Source organism: Cryptomeria japonica, chromosome 8, assembly GCF_030272615.1.
Source record: "Cryptomeria japonica chromosome 8, Sugi_1.0, whole genome shotgun sequence".
Taxonomy (NCBI): Eukaryota; Viridiplantae; Streptophyta; class Pinopsida; order Cupressales; family Cupressaceae; genus Cryptomeria; species Cryptomeria japonica.
In genome coordinates this window covers 318,793,121-318,808,176 of record NC_081412.1, presented here as the reverse complement: position 1 = coordinate 318,808,176, position 15,056 = coordinate 318,793,121, and the positions used below count along the sequence as shown (strand labels likewise).

Below are 15,056 nucleotides of genomic sequence, written 5' to 3'. Positions count from 1 at the left end.
TTTTGACCATTCACTATGTTCGAATATTTATTTTTTTATTAAATTCAAATGATTTAAATGAAATTAAAAATTTAATGTTAATAAAAAGATAATTTTATATTATTATTTTTTAATTGTTTAATTAAAATAGATTAGGGATGCATCACATCACAGGCCTTCTGTGTGCTTTCTGAAGGGTTGCACCGTCAAAGGCAGTTAGGTATGCATCACGGGTCTTCTGTGTGCTTTCTGAAGGGTTGCACCGTCAAGGCAGTTTGTGTCAGATTGTACCTGAAAAATGGTCTGGACAATTTGAAAAACAATGAGGAATGAAAAATTACAAAACGATCTTCAGCCGGATTGAAAAATTCGCTGAAAAACTTTAATTCATGATTTTATTGCAATTTATTAGATGGAAAATTGTTTGATCAATTTTTTAAAAAATCACACATATTTACATATTTGGGCACATAAATTGGTCAAGAAAATGAATGAATGAATTTTAATGATGTCTATATAGAATCCAAGCATTTTCATCATCAAACTATGAAATCTGATATACAAATAATCTTTTCATTTAGACTACACCCGTACAAACTGTCTTCATGTATTTGAATCTCGTTTTATTTGTAGAACTTAAGTGGCTCAATTTGATGGTGGTTCAGAGCAGCTGCAGCATACAAGATTGTTTCTACCGCATGCTCATAAGCCCCGCATATATCATACATAATGCACAGGTCTCCCGTCCCAGATCAGATGAGATTTCAAACGCCCTTATGCATTCGTATCTCTCCAGTCTTGTGCATGACTATAAGCTGCATACAAGAAGTATTATATCTCAAAGGAAGAAACATCAATATTATCTCTATTTGACAATTGAGGAAGATTGCTGAAATGGTCAGCTATCCATTCTCCGTTGTTCCAGTAAGCAATATACCAGAAAAAATATGCGCCTTGCCTAGGACTCATCAATTTCTAAGAAGGGTACAGGTGCGAGACCCAACTAACACTTCCACATCTTCATTGCCCAAAACCACGTATCTCCTAAATACAAGAAACTCTCCTAGACAATTTGACGTTTGTTCAAAGCAGATAATTATGATTTGCAAGTACCGTTTCACAAAAACTGCCCTACAAATAGTTGGCAGGAACTAAGCTGCATGGCAGCCCTTGTTAATTTATCGCACATTAAACACTCACAATACCAAGACATGGTAGCGTATTACAACTCCGAGAAATTATAATAGCAATGTATATAAAAAACAATCAAGGATCATGCAAAAGCTAAAAATAATAATAATAAAGAAAAAAATAGTAGTTGGATGTAACAATCTTCAATATTTTCTGAATTGAGATGCGTGGACAAAGAAATGTAAATGCATCACAAGGCAAACATCTATTTGCCAATTCCCAAATACGTTCTAGAACTGTACATTATGCAGAAAATTCTCTGCAAATTAAAGCAGAAACACAATTCATAGTTTTACAGAAACACACGATTCAAAGTTCTAAGTCCTCCATTCCTGTTTGTAAAAGAAAGTTTGCTAACTTTAATTGGCAGACCCTAACTGCAATCTTCTTCATGAATGTGGAGTGCCGTCTTGTCTAGTGGAAGGGTTTGACCCACAAAGTCCACCCTCTGTTCCAATACATTTGCCGACAAATTCCTTAAGGCGGGTCGTTTACCCACCACCTGCAGGATTAAATTATTGAGTTAAAAAGTGTGGAATTGGCAAGTGTGCTTAAGCAAATTGCAAAACACACAGTGAAAGCAATAATAGCAATTTGCTTACCTTTTCAGAATCCTTTGATATGATTTGATTCTCCTTGTACAATCTCTGATCCCTCTTTAAGCTAAGAGGAGTCTTCTCAGTGGAATTTTCCTTTGTCGATGCTAGTTTAGCACCTTCAAAAGCGAGGTTGGATCGGCCTACAGACATAGGAACCCTGCTCTTCTTTCCACTTCCAATACTTCTGCGATTTATTCCTTTCCTGAGAGGGGTAGCATAAGATAATTCTGGTGCCTGTCCTTGCAAATTGCTTTGAATTGTTTGTAATCTGTCTCTTAGAATTTGCAACCTATCTGCAAGGCTGGGTATTCTTGATTCTACCTTACTAGAGGTAGCTGTCTTCTTACAACCAGTATGTTCTTCAACAAATAATCCTGATTCCACAGAATTATTTGGTAGGAAAGGCTTATGCTCTTCAACTGGTAGGAAAGGCTTATGCTCTTCAACAAACATTCCTGATTCCACAGAATGATTTGGTAGGGAAGGCTTATGCTCTTCAACAAACAGTCCTGACTCCACAGAATTATTTGGTAGGAAAGGCTTATGCTCTTCTTCTAAAGCCAAACCATTCCTTTCATCAACAAGCACAGTTTCTGAAGTTATAATTCTCGACGCTGGTAAGTCAGAGAGAAAATCATGATCTCCTGTGTCCTCAGATTTTTTCAAAGATGTACTGTATTCATCTAGCTTAGCAGGTCTATTGCATGCCTCTGCAAGTTCAAGCTTGTTCAATGGAGAATACACTTCGGAAGGCTGTTTATTGAAACACAAATCTATCTGACAGGCCGCCTTCCGATTCTTTTCCAGAATGGAATCATCTATGCAAGAACCAGGTGATACCCTGTGGCTGTAATTGCTTGTCATCTCTGGCAATCTTATTTCTGCTGGTGATGTTTGGTGGAGAACATAACTACTTCCCGTATTGAATTCATCAGGCGTATCAAGCTTTTCAGATCCCTCTGCAAGTTCAGGCTCTTCCGATGTTGTATTGACTTGTGACACATCGTTGTTGCAATGTGAATCTGTCTTGCAATCCTGCTGACTCTCACCAAACACAGTTTCTGAGGTCGTAATTCCTGTCGCTGGTGATACCCAGAGAAAATCATGATCTCCTGGGGACGCCCTGTCACTGCTTGTCATCTCTGGCAATCTTGTTTCTGCTGTTGATTTCTGATAGAATTCTTCAGACTTATCAAGCTTTTCAGATGCGTCTACAAGTTCAGGCTCGTTCAATGTTGTATTGACTTGTGACACATTGTTATCTGTCTTGCAATCCTGCTGACTCTCTTCGGACTTTCTGAATGAACTGGATTCTTCTCCAAAGACGTTTGATGACAAATCCTGCAAAGCAGGCTGTTTCCGTATCACCTGCAGAGTTAAAAATATTGAGCAATGTCACATGGAATTCCAATTTCCAAAGAGCTTGGAATCACAAAAAAATGTGTGAGCATATTGCAGAACCTTAAGAAAACTATGGTTATGTTCTTACCTTTCCAGACTTCTTTTGTTTCCTTTGTTTCTCCTTGTACAGCCTCCGAAGCTGCCCTAAACTGAGTTTGGTTAGGTCACTTTCAACAGCTAGCCTGGATTGACAGCCAGGATTATCATGACCCTCCGTAGGCTCCTCCATTTTAATTTGAGATTCTAATTGGCAACACTGCAGCTTAAGAGCCTCCATTGGAAGGATCTCTGAATCTTGTTCTGGAGCATTATCGTCAATGTCTGCAAGCCTAGGCCTCTCTGATGGAGTACTGGAGCTTTGTCTCACCAATGCCATTTGTAGCTTGGAATCTTCTGTTCTATGGAGCTCGACCATCTTGTGCAGACCAGAATCAGTGCCACCCGAACAAACAGATGTATCAGTGCCATTTGTAGCTTGAGACATTTCCAATGCAGTACCAGAATCCCCTGCTAACATGCTTAAGCAGGGTGATAAGCTGTGGTCCATAGTGAGCTCAGACACGTTTAAAGGATTATCATATTTATAGCATTCTTGCTTGCAAACCTCCAGTGGAAGAACAGCCTGATTCTGTTCTAAGACAGAATCATTCATAACTGAAGAACACTGTACACGAGTACTACTTGTAAGCTCAATATTCTTCGATAAATTACCAATGCCTTCTAGAAACACAGTGTTCGAGCAAGGAGATCTATCCTCGTCCTTTGTTACCTCAGAAGTCTTTGATAAAGCATCCAATTCAGAAAGTTCCTGCTTACAAGCTTCTGTTGGAAGAACATCCACGGTTTGATCTGCAGTAGAATCATCCATGCCTGGGCAAGGATATATCATTAGTATGTATGTGCTTTGAAATGTTCAATTTATTGCAAAGAATATCTATAAATAGGGGTTATCTATAAATAGGGGTTATGGTCCTTTTCATGTTCAGGCTTACCTGATAAAAGAGACTTGTCATCTACAAACAAGGTTTCAAGGCAAGGAGATCTGTCATGGTCCTCTGTAAGCTCAGCCATCTTTTGGGGAGTACTCAACTTGGAAAGACTCAGTTTGCAAGTCTCTGTTGGAAGTACATTGCCACTCTGTTCTGCAGCAAAATCTTTTATTCCTGAACAAGGAGAATTATCACCGAAGTCCCCTGCTAACATGTTTAAGCAGGGTGATAAAATGTTGTCCTTTGTAAGTTCAGACACCTTCAAAGCATTATCAAATTCATAACATTCTTGCTTGCAAACCTCCAGAGGAAGAACAACCTGGCTCTGTTCTAAGACAGAATCATTCACAACTGAACAACTTTGTACAAGAGTACTACTTGTAAGCTCAGTCTTACTCAATAAATTACCAATGTCCTCTAGAAACGAAGTATCCAAGCAAGGAGATTGATCCTGGTCCTTTGTAACCTTGGGCATCTTTGATGAAGTATCCAATTCAGAAAGTTCCTGCTTACAAGCTTCTGTCGGACGGACATCCATGTTCTGGTCTACAATAGAATCATTCATTTCTGGAAAAGGTGACGTGATTAGTATGTATGTGCTCAGAAGTGTTCAATTGATCGCAAAAACTACCTACATAAAATAAGTGTCATGATCGTTTTTATATTCAGGCTTACCTGATAAAAAGGGCATTTCATCTATAAACAAGTTTTTGAGACAAGGAGATCTGTCACGGTCCTCTGTATTTTCAGCCATCTTTGAGGCAATACTCAACTTGGAAAGATCCGGTTTGCAAATCTCTGTTGAGAGGACATCCCCACCCTGTTCTGTGGCAGAATCATATATACCTGAAGGAGAAATAACACCACTATTGATCAGCTAAAAATTCTTCAATGAACTAAGAAAGTCGTTGAGGAAAAGAAGTAATGCTTGTAAGCTCAGAATTCTTCAATGAGCAGCATTGTCTACAAACAAGATAACCACGTAAGAAGTCATGTTGGTACCTCTCCTAAAGATGGGTGTTTTTAGTGAAGTATCCGTTATCACTACAGACAAGTTCTTCAGGCAAGGAGATGTATCGTCGTCTATTGAAAGCTCAGGAATCTCTGAGGGAGCATTCAATTCAGAAATTTCCAGTTTACATGCCTCTGCTAGAAGGACATCCCTGCTCTGTTCTGCATCAGAATCATCTATACCTGGACAAAGATATATCATCACTATTAAGACAAATTCAAAATTGCTCAATACATTGGTTAAGGCATCTACGCACAATAAGTTCAATAAAAGGAGATATGTCATGGCAATTGTTAAAATTGAGCTTACCACAAGCTGAAATGCCAGTACTAGTCGTGTGCTCAAAATACTTCAATGTACTAACAGTCTTATCTACAAACAAGGTATTCAGGAAAGGAGATCTGTCATGGTTTTTTGTAAGCTCAGTTGTCTTTGAAGGAGATTTTAATTCCGAGGGTTCCATTTCCAGTTTGCAAGTCTCTGTTGAAAACATGTCACCACTTTTTTCTACAGAAGAATCATCTATTTGAGAAGAAACTTCATTCTTGGAAGCCTCTGTTAGAAGGACCTCCTGCACCTTGTGTATAACAGAATCAACCACACCTGAACAAGTAGATATGTCACTACTACGCGTAACCTCACAATTCTTCAATGAGGTTCCAGTGTCCTTCACAGACAAGGTGTTCAGGCAAGGAGAATTATCTTGATCATTTATATGCTCAGGCATTTCTGATGAAGCTTTTAGGTCATGATTATTAAGCTTAGGAGCCTCTTTTTTAACAATCTTGCTGCTCTGTTCTACATCAGAATCACCCGCTCCTGAAGAAGAGGACATGTCATCACTAATTGTAAGCTCAGGATTCTAAAATGAAATTACCTATCATAAAATGTTTCCAAGGAAGAAGATATCCATGGTCCTTCATAAGCTTACCTGAAAATTGGGACATGTTGGTACTGCTTGCAAGCTCTGGTTTCTTTGAGAACATACCAACATCCGCTACAGACAAGGTGTTCAAGCAAGATCTTTCATTATCTTTTGTAAGCTCGGGGATCTTTGATGGAGTAAACATTTCAGAATGAACCAGCTTACAACCCTCCGTTGAGCGGACCTCCTGGTTTTGTTCTACAGAAAAATCATCCATCCCTGAGCAAGGGGTATAAGTCATCAATTTTGCAAGCTCAGACTGTTTCAGCATATTACCTAGGTCATCTACAATCATTGTTTTCAAGAAAACAGATATGTCATGGTGAGTTTGGGCTTACCTGAACAAATGGGCATGCCACTAATGCTTTGAAGCACGGGATTCTTCAACGGAGTGTCAAAGATATTCAAGCAAGGAGAGAATGAGAAGTCATTGTCCTCTGCACAATCAAATATCTTTGGTGGAGCATCAAATTCAGAAATTTCAATATTACAAGCCTCTGTCGAAGGGCTCACTTCACTTCGTTTTGTGGCAGAATCATCCATACCTGGAAAACAGTATACATCAGAACTGTTTGCCAGGTCAAGGATCTTCAATGGAGTACCAAAGTTCTCAAGTAAAAGATTTTCAAACAATAAGAAAATTGTAACATTTGTAAGAAATGACTTACCTAAATAAGGGACTGCATTAGTATTTATTAGCTCACATTTCTTCAATGGAGTACCCTCTCCAAACAATGTATCTAAGAACAGGTATTCGTTGTGGCCCTTTTCAAGCACAAGTGTACTTGATGGGCTATCTATTTCAGGAACTCCCAGATTGCAATCCTCTATCATACAATCTTCCTGGCTCCATTCTGAGGCAGAGTCATCCATACCTAAAAAAGGGAACACAACAGTACTGTTTTAGAATTTCAAGCCTCTTCCTTGTAGCATCAAAGAACTCTAGAATGAAGCGTTCGACCAAAGAGATATTTAATTGATTTTTGTAAAATATGATGCACCTGAACAAGGGGTTACATTAGTGCTGCCTGTAAGCCCACTCTTCTTCAATGAAGTGTCCTCTTCAAACAGTGAATTCAAGTGTGGAGATAGGTGGCCCTTTGTCAACTTAGGCATCTCCTGTAGAGTATCTAATTCAGGAAGTTCCACACTCTCTTCAGTAACAAAGTCATCCATACCTGAACAAGGAGGGAATACACTATTGCTGATTATTATGCCCAGTCCTCTTCCTTGGAGCACAAAACTCTAAACAAATATAGTGTTGAATCAAAAGAACATATTGCATTGTTTTTGTAAGATTAAGCGTACCTAACCAAGAAGATACATTAGTGCTGCTTGTAAATTCTGTCTTCTTCAATGGAGTACACAATTCCTTGTGGCCCTTGATGAGCTCAGAGATTTTCATCGAAGCATCTGATTGATAAAGATTCTCCTTGCAACAATCAGTTAGAAGAGTCTCCTGCCTCTCTTCCACAGCAGAATCATTTATACCTGAACAGCACGTTAAATTTATACCAAAGCCCTCTACAAACAAAAGCTTGTTAAGGTCAAAAATACCTGGAAAAGGAAACATGTAATTACTGCTCATAAGCTCATTTTTTATATGGACAACCAAAGTTCCTTTACAAACAATGAGAAATGTCATGGCCCTTTAAAAGATCAAGCATACCTGAACAAGAGGATATATTACTGCTGCTTGCATGCTCAAGCTTCTTCAATGGAATACCAGACAAACTAGCTTCTTCAACAACATTTACAACCAAAATCTCCCCACTATGGCACTCTCCGGAATCTTCATCTTCATCAAGTGATATGTCTAGATCTTGAATCAGGTTGAGTTTTTCCTTTACATCATTGAAATTGACTTCCTCGCTGCTGCTGGAATCCCTTGATTCATGTACATCCTCTTCATCAACAGCAACGTCTATACCAACCTCACGTTGAAGGTTGGAAATTTTATCTAGGGGGCACCCTCCGGAATCTTCATCTTCATCAAGTGATATGTCTAGATCTTGAATCAGGTTGAGTTTTTCCTTTACATCATTGAAATTGCCTTCCTCGCTGCTGCTGGAATCCCTTGATTCATGTACATCCTCTTCATCAACAGCAACGTCTATACCAACCTCACGTTGAAGGTTGGAAATTTTATCTAGGGACTCAACTGATTTGTCTAAAATATTATCGATAAAAACTGTGCTTCCAGCTATCATACCTATACCAGCCATTATTTTCTCCTCCAAAGCTTCATCATCTTTTGCAGCCAAATCTGGGCTAGTATAAACTTTCTCTAATTTATTTTCAAAATCTCCATTTTCTTGGACACTGGCAGAATCACCATATGAGACCTTCTGTTGTGATATTTCTATATTTTGAATCAGGTAAACTTCCTTTTCATTTACATAATTGAAATTATCTTCCTCACAGCTGCTGGATTCCCTTAATTCATCTGCATCATCTTCATTAATGGCAGAGACTATACCAACCTCACATGGAAGGTTTGAATCTTTCTCAAAGGACTTCACAGATTTGTCCAAAATATTATCAACAAAAACTGTGCTTCCAGCTATCGTACCATCACCAACCATTGTTTGCTCTTCCGTAGTGTCATCATCTTTTGAAGCCAAATTAGAGCTATTATGAACTTTCTCTGATTTCTTTTCAAAATCTCCATCTTCATGGTCACTGGCAGAATCATCATGTGACGCCTTCTGTTGTGATATTTCTACATCTTGAATCAGGCAAAGTTCTTTTTCCTTTACATCATTTAAATCATCTTCCTCACAGCTGCTAGAATCCCTTAATTCAGGTGCATCCTCTTCATTAACGGCAGAGTCTATATCAACCTCACATGGAAGGTTTGAATCTTTACCTAAGGACTCCACAGATTTTTCCAAAATATAATCGACAAAAACTGTGCTTCCATCTATCATACCATCACCAGCCATTGTTTGCTCCTCCAAAGCATCGTCATCTTTTGCAGCCAAATCTAAGCTAGTATAACCTTTCTCTGATTTCTTTTCACAATCTCCATTTTCTTGGTCATTGAAAGAATCACCATATGCTGCCTTCTGTTGTGATATTTCTGGATCTTGAATCAGGTAGATTTCCTTTTCCTTTGCATCATTGAAATTGTCTTCCTCACAGCAGCTGGAATCCCTTAAGTCATTAACAGCAGAGTCTAGACCAGCTTCACATAGAAGGTTTGAATCTTTCTGTAGAGACTCAAGAGATTGGTCCAAAATAGTATCAATAAAAACTGTGCTTCCAGCCATTGTTTGCTCCTCCAAAGCTTCATCAGCTTTTGCTGCCAAATCTGAGGCAGTATAAATTTTCTCTGGTTTCTTTTCAAAATCTCCATCGTGTTCTTGGTCACTGGCAGAATCACCATATGATGCCTTCTTTTGTGATATTTCTACATCTTGAATAAGGCAAAGTTCTTTTTCCTTTACATCATTTAAATCCTCTTCCTCACAGCTGCTGGAATCCCTTAATTCATGTGCATCCTCTTCATTAACAGCAGAGTCTATATCAACCTGACACGGAAGGTTTGAGTCTTTCTCCAGGGACTCAACAGATTTGTCCAAAATATTGTTGGCAAAAACTATGCTTCCAGCTATCATACCATTACCGGCCATTGTTTGGTCCTCCAAAGCATTGTCATCTTTTGCAGCCAAATTTAAGCTAGTATAAACTTTCTCTGTTTTCTTTTCAAAATCTGCATCTTCTTGATCATTGAAAGAATCACCACATGCTGCCTTCTGTTGTGATATTTCTAGATCTTGAATCAGGTCGATTTCCTTTTCCTTTACATCATTGAAATTGTCTTCCTCACAGCTGCTGGAATCCCTTAATTTGTGTGCATCATCTTCATTAACAGCAGATTCTAGACCAGCTTCACATGTAAGATTTGAATCTTCCTCTACAGACTCAAGAGATTGGTCCAAAATATTATCAATAAAAACTGTGCTTCCAGCCATCGTTTGCTCCTCCAAACCTTCATCAGCTTTTGCAGCCAAATCTGCGGAAGTATCAACTTTGTCTGGTTTCTTTTCAAAATCTCCATCTTCTTGGTCATTGGCAGAATCACCAAGAGGTCGATTAGTTTTCTCTTCTATAGACTCAAGAGATTCATTCAAGTTATCAACATCAAATTGTCCTTCTTGGTCACTGGCAGAATCACCCAAAGTGCTAGAATGAAGTCCTCCATCTATATGGCCCTCAGTCTGAACGAAGTCTTCTTGTTGACTGCTTTTTCTGATGTTATGTTTTCCATATGTAGCTTTTCTTCGTAAACCCCTACGAATAATTGTCTTTTGCATCACACCATCAGTATCAGAACTAGTTTGCTTCTGCTTCTCGTCACTATTGTTGTCTTCTATTATGTTACCCTTGTTCTGCTGCAAATCCTTACCTGGCTTTTGCCTTGGCTGGGTTCTTCTTGTCTTCATTTTAAAACCATAATTCTTATCATTTAGATTTCTAAAATCAGCCTTTTTTTCTTTCCCATCTGACTCATCTACCTCAGAACTTGACTCCCCTTGGCCCTGAATACTTTCATCTGGCATACCACTTGCATCAACCTTGTTCTCTTCAGGACTGGCATTTACCAAGTCCTCCTTGAACCAGCTATTTTGTCCCTCATAAGTGACATGTTTTAAAGATGGATTTCCAGTCACTTCAACAGAACCATCATCTTCGAAACTCAGAGAGGCTTCAACAGGAATGTCAGTCATGTTCTTGGCTTCCTCAACAATATTAGTTTCCAGAACTTCCTCCTGTCTATTGATTCTTCCTCTTCTAGTGACAACACGTTTAGGGGTCTTGGAACAATTTTCAGTGAATTTAACTGGATCAACCTTGCTTTCTTTGGCACTGGCATTCACTGTCTTCTCATGCCCCACCTTACATTCCTGGTGAGTGACGACTCTTTTGGGAGATTCAGAAGCGTTCATATTATCTTCAACAGAAATGTCAGTTGCATTGTTCTTGGCCTCCTCAATACTATCAGTTACCAGTAACTTCTTCTGTCTGCACTTTCCTCCCCTTCGAGTCACTACTTGTTTCAGACAGTCAGAAGAAATCGCAGTGACTACTTTTCTCCCCTCCTGTTTATTGATTCTTCCTCTTCGAGTGACCACATGTTTGGGGGTCTCAGAACAATTTACAATGGGTTTAACTGGGATGCTAACTGGGTTGACCTTGCTCTCTTCAGCACTAGCATCCAATACCTTCTCATGCACCACCTTACACCCCTGGCGAGTGACCAGTCTTTTAGGAGATACAGAAGAACTCACATTATCTTCAACAGAAATGTCAGTTGTGTCATTCTTGGCCTCCTCAATACTATCAGTTACCAATAATTCCTGGCTACATTTTACTCCCCTTTGAGTTACTACTTGTTTCAGGCTCTCAGAAGAATTCAAGGTCGGTTCAACTGAGACGCAAACTGCATTAACCTTATTTTCTTCACTGTTAGCTTTCGACACCTCTTCAATCTTGTGTTCACCCTTACAGCCCTTGCGAGTAACCACTCTTTTGGGAGATTTGGAAACATTCGCGGTAACTTCAGCGGGAACATCAGATCCAATATTCTTGGCCTCTTCAGCACTAGTGATTACAACCGACTCCTTCTGCCCACCCTTTCGTCCTCTTCGATTAACAGCACGTCCATCAAAAACATCAACCTTATCTTCTTCGGAGCTAGCATTGACAACCTCCTCCTTGTGACTGCATTTTTGTCCCCTTCGAGTCACAACTTGTTTCAGGCACTCCAAAGAACTTGAAGTGGGTTCAACCGAGACACAAACTGCATTAAACTTATCCTCTTCACTGCCAGTTTTCAAGACCTCCTTCTTATGCTCACCCTTACGGCCCTTGCGAGTGACCACACCTTTGGGAGATTCAGAAGCATTCACAGGGGCTTCAACAGGAACATCAGTTACAATGTTCTTGGCCTCCTCAATACTGTTGGTTACAGTTAGCTCTTCCTTCTTCCCACCCTTTCGTCCTCTTTGATCAACAGCAGGTTCATCTGTAACATCAACCACATCAATCTTGTCTCCTTCAGAGCTAGCATTCATCAGCTTCTCCTCCCTGTGGCTGCATTTTTGTCCCCTTCGAGTCACAACTTGTTTCAGGCACTCCAAAGAGCTTGAAGTGGGTTCATCTGAGACACAAACAGCATTAAACTTATCCTCTTCACCAACAGTTTTCAACACCTTCTTGTGCTCACCCTTACGGCCCTTGCGAGTGACCACTCCTTTGGGAGATTCAGAAGCATTCACAGTGGCTTCATCAGGAACATCGGTTACAATGTTCTTGGCCTCCTCAACACTATTGGTTACAATTAACTCTTCCTTCTTCCCACCCTTTCGTCCTCTTTGATTAACAGCAGGTTCATCTGAAATATCAACCACATCAATCTTGTCTTCTTCAGAGCTAGCATTCATCAGCTTCTCCTCCTTGTGGCTGAATTTTTGTCCCCTTCGAGTCACAATTTGTTTCAGGCACTTCAAAGAACTTGAAGTAGGTTCAGCTGAGACACAAACTGAATTAACCTTATCCTCTTCACTGTTGGTTTGCAACACCTCCTTCTTGTGCTCAGCCTTACGACCCTTTCGAGTAATGACTCGTTTGGGAGATTCAGAAGCATTCACAGTGGCTTCAACAGGAACATCAGTTACAATATTCTTGGCCTCCTCAATACTGTTTGTTACAATTAACTCTTCCTTCTTCCCACCTTTTTGTCCTCTTTGCTTTACAGCTGATTCATCTGAAACATTAACTGTATCAACCTTGCCTTCTTCAAAGCTAGCAGTCACCTCCTTCTCCTCCCTTTTTCCCCTTAGAGTCGCAGCTTTTTTCAAGCACTCAGAAGAATTCGACGTGGGTTCAACTGAACTACAAACTGCACTAACCTTAACATCTTCACTGCTAGTTTTCAAGACCTCCTCCTTCTTGTCCCCTCCTTTATGGGCCCTACGGGTGACCACTCGTTTGGGAGATTCAGAACTATTCACAGTGACTACTGGTTTTAGGGACTCGGAAGGATCCGCTGTGGGTTTCACTGAGACATCAACTATATCAGCTTTGTCCTTTACCCCATATACAACTTCGTCGTCATCGCTGTCAACTATATCTATTACGACAGGCAACTTATTGGTCACATTCTCCTCTTCTCCATCTACATCTTTGACAGAAAACTCTGTGGCAACTGCGAGATGATGTGTGGCTTTACCAGCCCTTGTTCTTTTGGTTCCAACGTCAAGCACCTTGAGCTTGGTCTGTTCTTCTGGCATCGTCTTCTTTCTCAGGTGCCTCAAATGTTTTCCATTGTTATCTTGGTCTTGTAAGGTTTCCTCAACCTTTAAACTTTGTTGCCCTTCAATATTCTCCCGGGCCTTTTCATCAACTGGCTCATCCTCTGAAGCACTTGTCTTCTTTTTCTTTGAACTAACACCCACAGTGCTGAAGTCAGAGACAGAAATCTTGCAGGTTCTTTCCCTTTGAGTCCCTCGGCAGTGTTTTCTAGTGGTCCCATCAATTTCATCTTTGTGTTCCTTACTTTCGGGTACCAACTTAGGCAAGCCTCTTCCCCTTGTCTTTCCAGCCTTGGCCCCTTCATTGCTTTCAACATCCTCCACGGATGCCACATGCTCCTCACAGCCTTCTTCTTCAGCAGATTTAACTGCCTCTTTGCTGGGCCTAGTAGAGGCCTTTGGAACGTTGGATTTCATTGTCGAAACAGACTTCTCCTTGCCACTTTCAAGACTTACACTCTGCATCCTCCCCGCATTTGCGTCAGATTTAGGTTTGCCCTCAGCCTGAAAAGGTTGGAACAAACAAAGGTTAAATGGTGTTCTGCTACAAAATTTTGCAAAGAATAAATCAAAAAACCTGCTACACTAAAAGACCATGAAGGACCGAAGTCCTAACATCTGAAGTGACCCAGCTGAAAATAATTAATTAATTTAAAAAGAAAAAGGAAAGCAGACTCTGGTATACTTACTTTTAAAAGAGTGGTGAGGGCATCCGCCATCTGCACATTCGTTTGGTTAGCAGGGATGTCGTGCTTCTTGCACATGGCCTGCAACTGCTTGCGGGGAAGACTGTGGTAATCCATCTCTAACCTACTAATATACTACCCTCTCACATTCAAATTATATCCTAACCCTGTCAGAAACGAAGTAACCGGAAATCCATTCACATAACAAAACAAACACAGGAAGATATCCTAACCTTGTCAGAAACGAAATAACCGCAAATCCATTCACATAACAAAACAAACACAAGAATATATCCAGTAGATGAATTCTAAAGCGGAGAAGATACAGCTTTCTGCCATGAAAGCAGCAACAAGAGAAAATAAAGGAAAAGCAAGCTAAGGCCACTCACCTCCTGTACGCGGCCGTTGCGCGATCTGCCGTCTCCTCTCTCTTCAGTTGACTGCAACTTTCTTTACACAGCTGAAAATTGGCTTCGATCCGCGCCCTCAACACTCTTAAATATCTGAGCACAAAGTTTGACCGTTACCCGTTCATCTTCTTTACTTCAGATTCAGATTCAAATTCAAATTTCAAATTCGAAATTCAAAATATTGTTTTTTAACATCCCAACGGTAGCTTGGGTTGAGTAAAGCTAACGAGGGTAAGTGTACCTGAGTAAGGGTAGTAAGGTAAGGTAAGGTAAGATCTTTTTAGTTTTTAACGGATCTCTCTGGGCGGGGCCGCGTCCCCTCCCCCTTGAAACAAAATAAATCTCCTCTTATGTATTAGATGAATGTTTTTTATGGCTCCAATAATAATTTTTAGCTTTGTCTGAATTTTTACATTCCTCTTATAGAATGGTTGTTATTTGTTTTCTAAGTTTAATTTTAAGTTAAATATGTTTTAAAATGTATATTTTAAAATTATTTTAGTATTATATTTATATTTAAGATAAATAAATGTAATGAATAAATG

The 15,056-nt window shown here is 39.8% G+C and overlaps 1 protein-coding gene across 3 annotated transcripts; it reads right to left on the bottom strand.

Moving 5' to 3' along the window:
- Positions 1–1,352: 1,352 nt before the first annotated feature.
- LOC131061498 (uncharacterized) lies at positions 1,353–14,621 on the bottom strand. 3 transcript variants are annotated; one of them, XM_057995206.2, is made up of 16 exons: positions 14,491–14,621; positions 14,105–14,268; positions 7,766–13,919; positions 7,405–7,587; positions 7,098–7,274; positions 6,765–6,971; positions 6,435–6,641; positions 6,103–6,315; positions 5,481–5,990; positions 5,162–5,353; positions 4,835–5,005; positions 4,163–4,726; positions 3,940–4,040; positions 3,259–3,834; positions 1,773–3,137; positions 1,353–1,672 (listed from the first exon to the last, which is right to left on the bottom strand). In XM_057995206.2, the coding sequence occupies exons 2-16, from the start codon at positions 14,216–14,218 to the stop codon at positions 1,544–1,546; spliced, it is 10,863 nt and encodes a 3,620-aa protein (XP_057851189.2). In that variant the 5' UTR covers positions 14,219–14,268; positions 14,491–14,621; the 3' UTR covers positions 1,353–1,543. The 3 variants fall into 3 exon arrangements, with proteins under 3 accessions (XP_057851189.2, XP_057851186.2, XP_057851188.2); XM_057995203.2 differs by having other exon boundaries at positions 3,259–4,040; XM_057995205.2 differs by having other exon boundaries at positions 3,259–4,040; positions 6,103–6,294.
- Positions 14,622–15,056: the final 435 nt, after the last annotated feature.

Excerpts from the sequence above, each read along its gene's own strand:
- LOC131061498 (XM_057995203.2), bottom strand. The coding sequence starts at position 14,218 with ATGGATTACCACAGTCTTCCCCGCAAGCAGTTGCAGGCCATGTGCAAG. Across the intron at positions 7,275-7,404 it reads TAATGTATCTTCTTGGTTAG|GTATGGATGACTTTGTTACT; the intron begins GTACGCTTAATC and ends CTCCTTGTTCAG. Across the intron at positions 3,138-3,258 it reads AACAAAAGAAGTCTGGAAAG|GTGATACGGAAACAGCCTGC; the intron begins GTAAGAACATAA and ends TTAACTCTGCAG.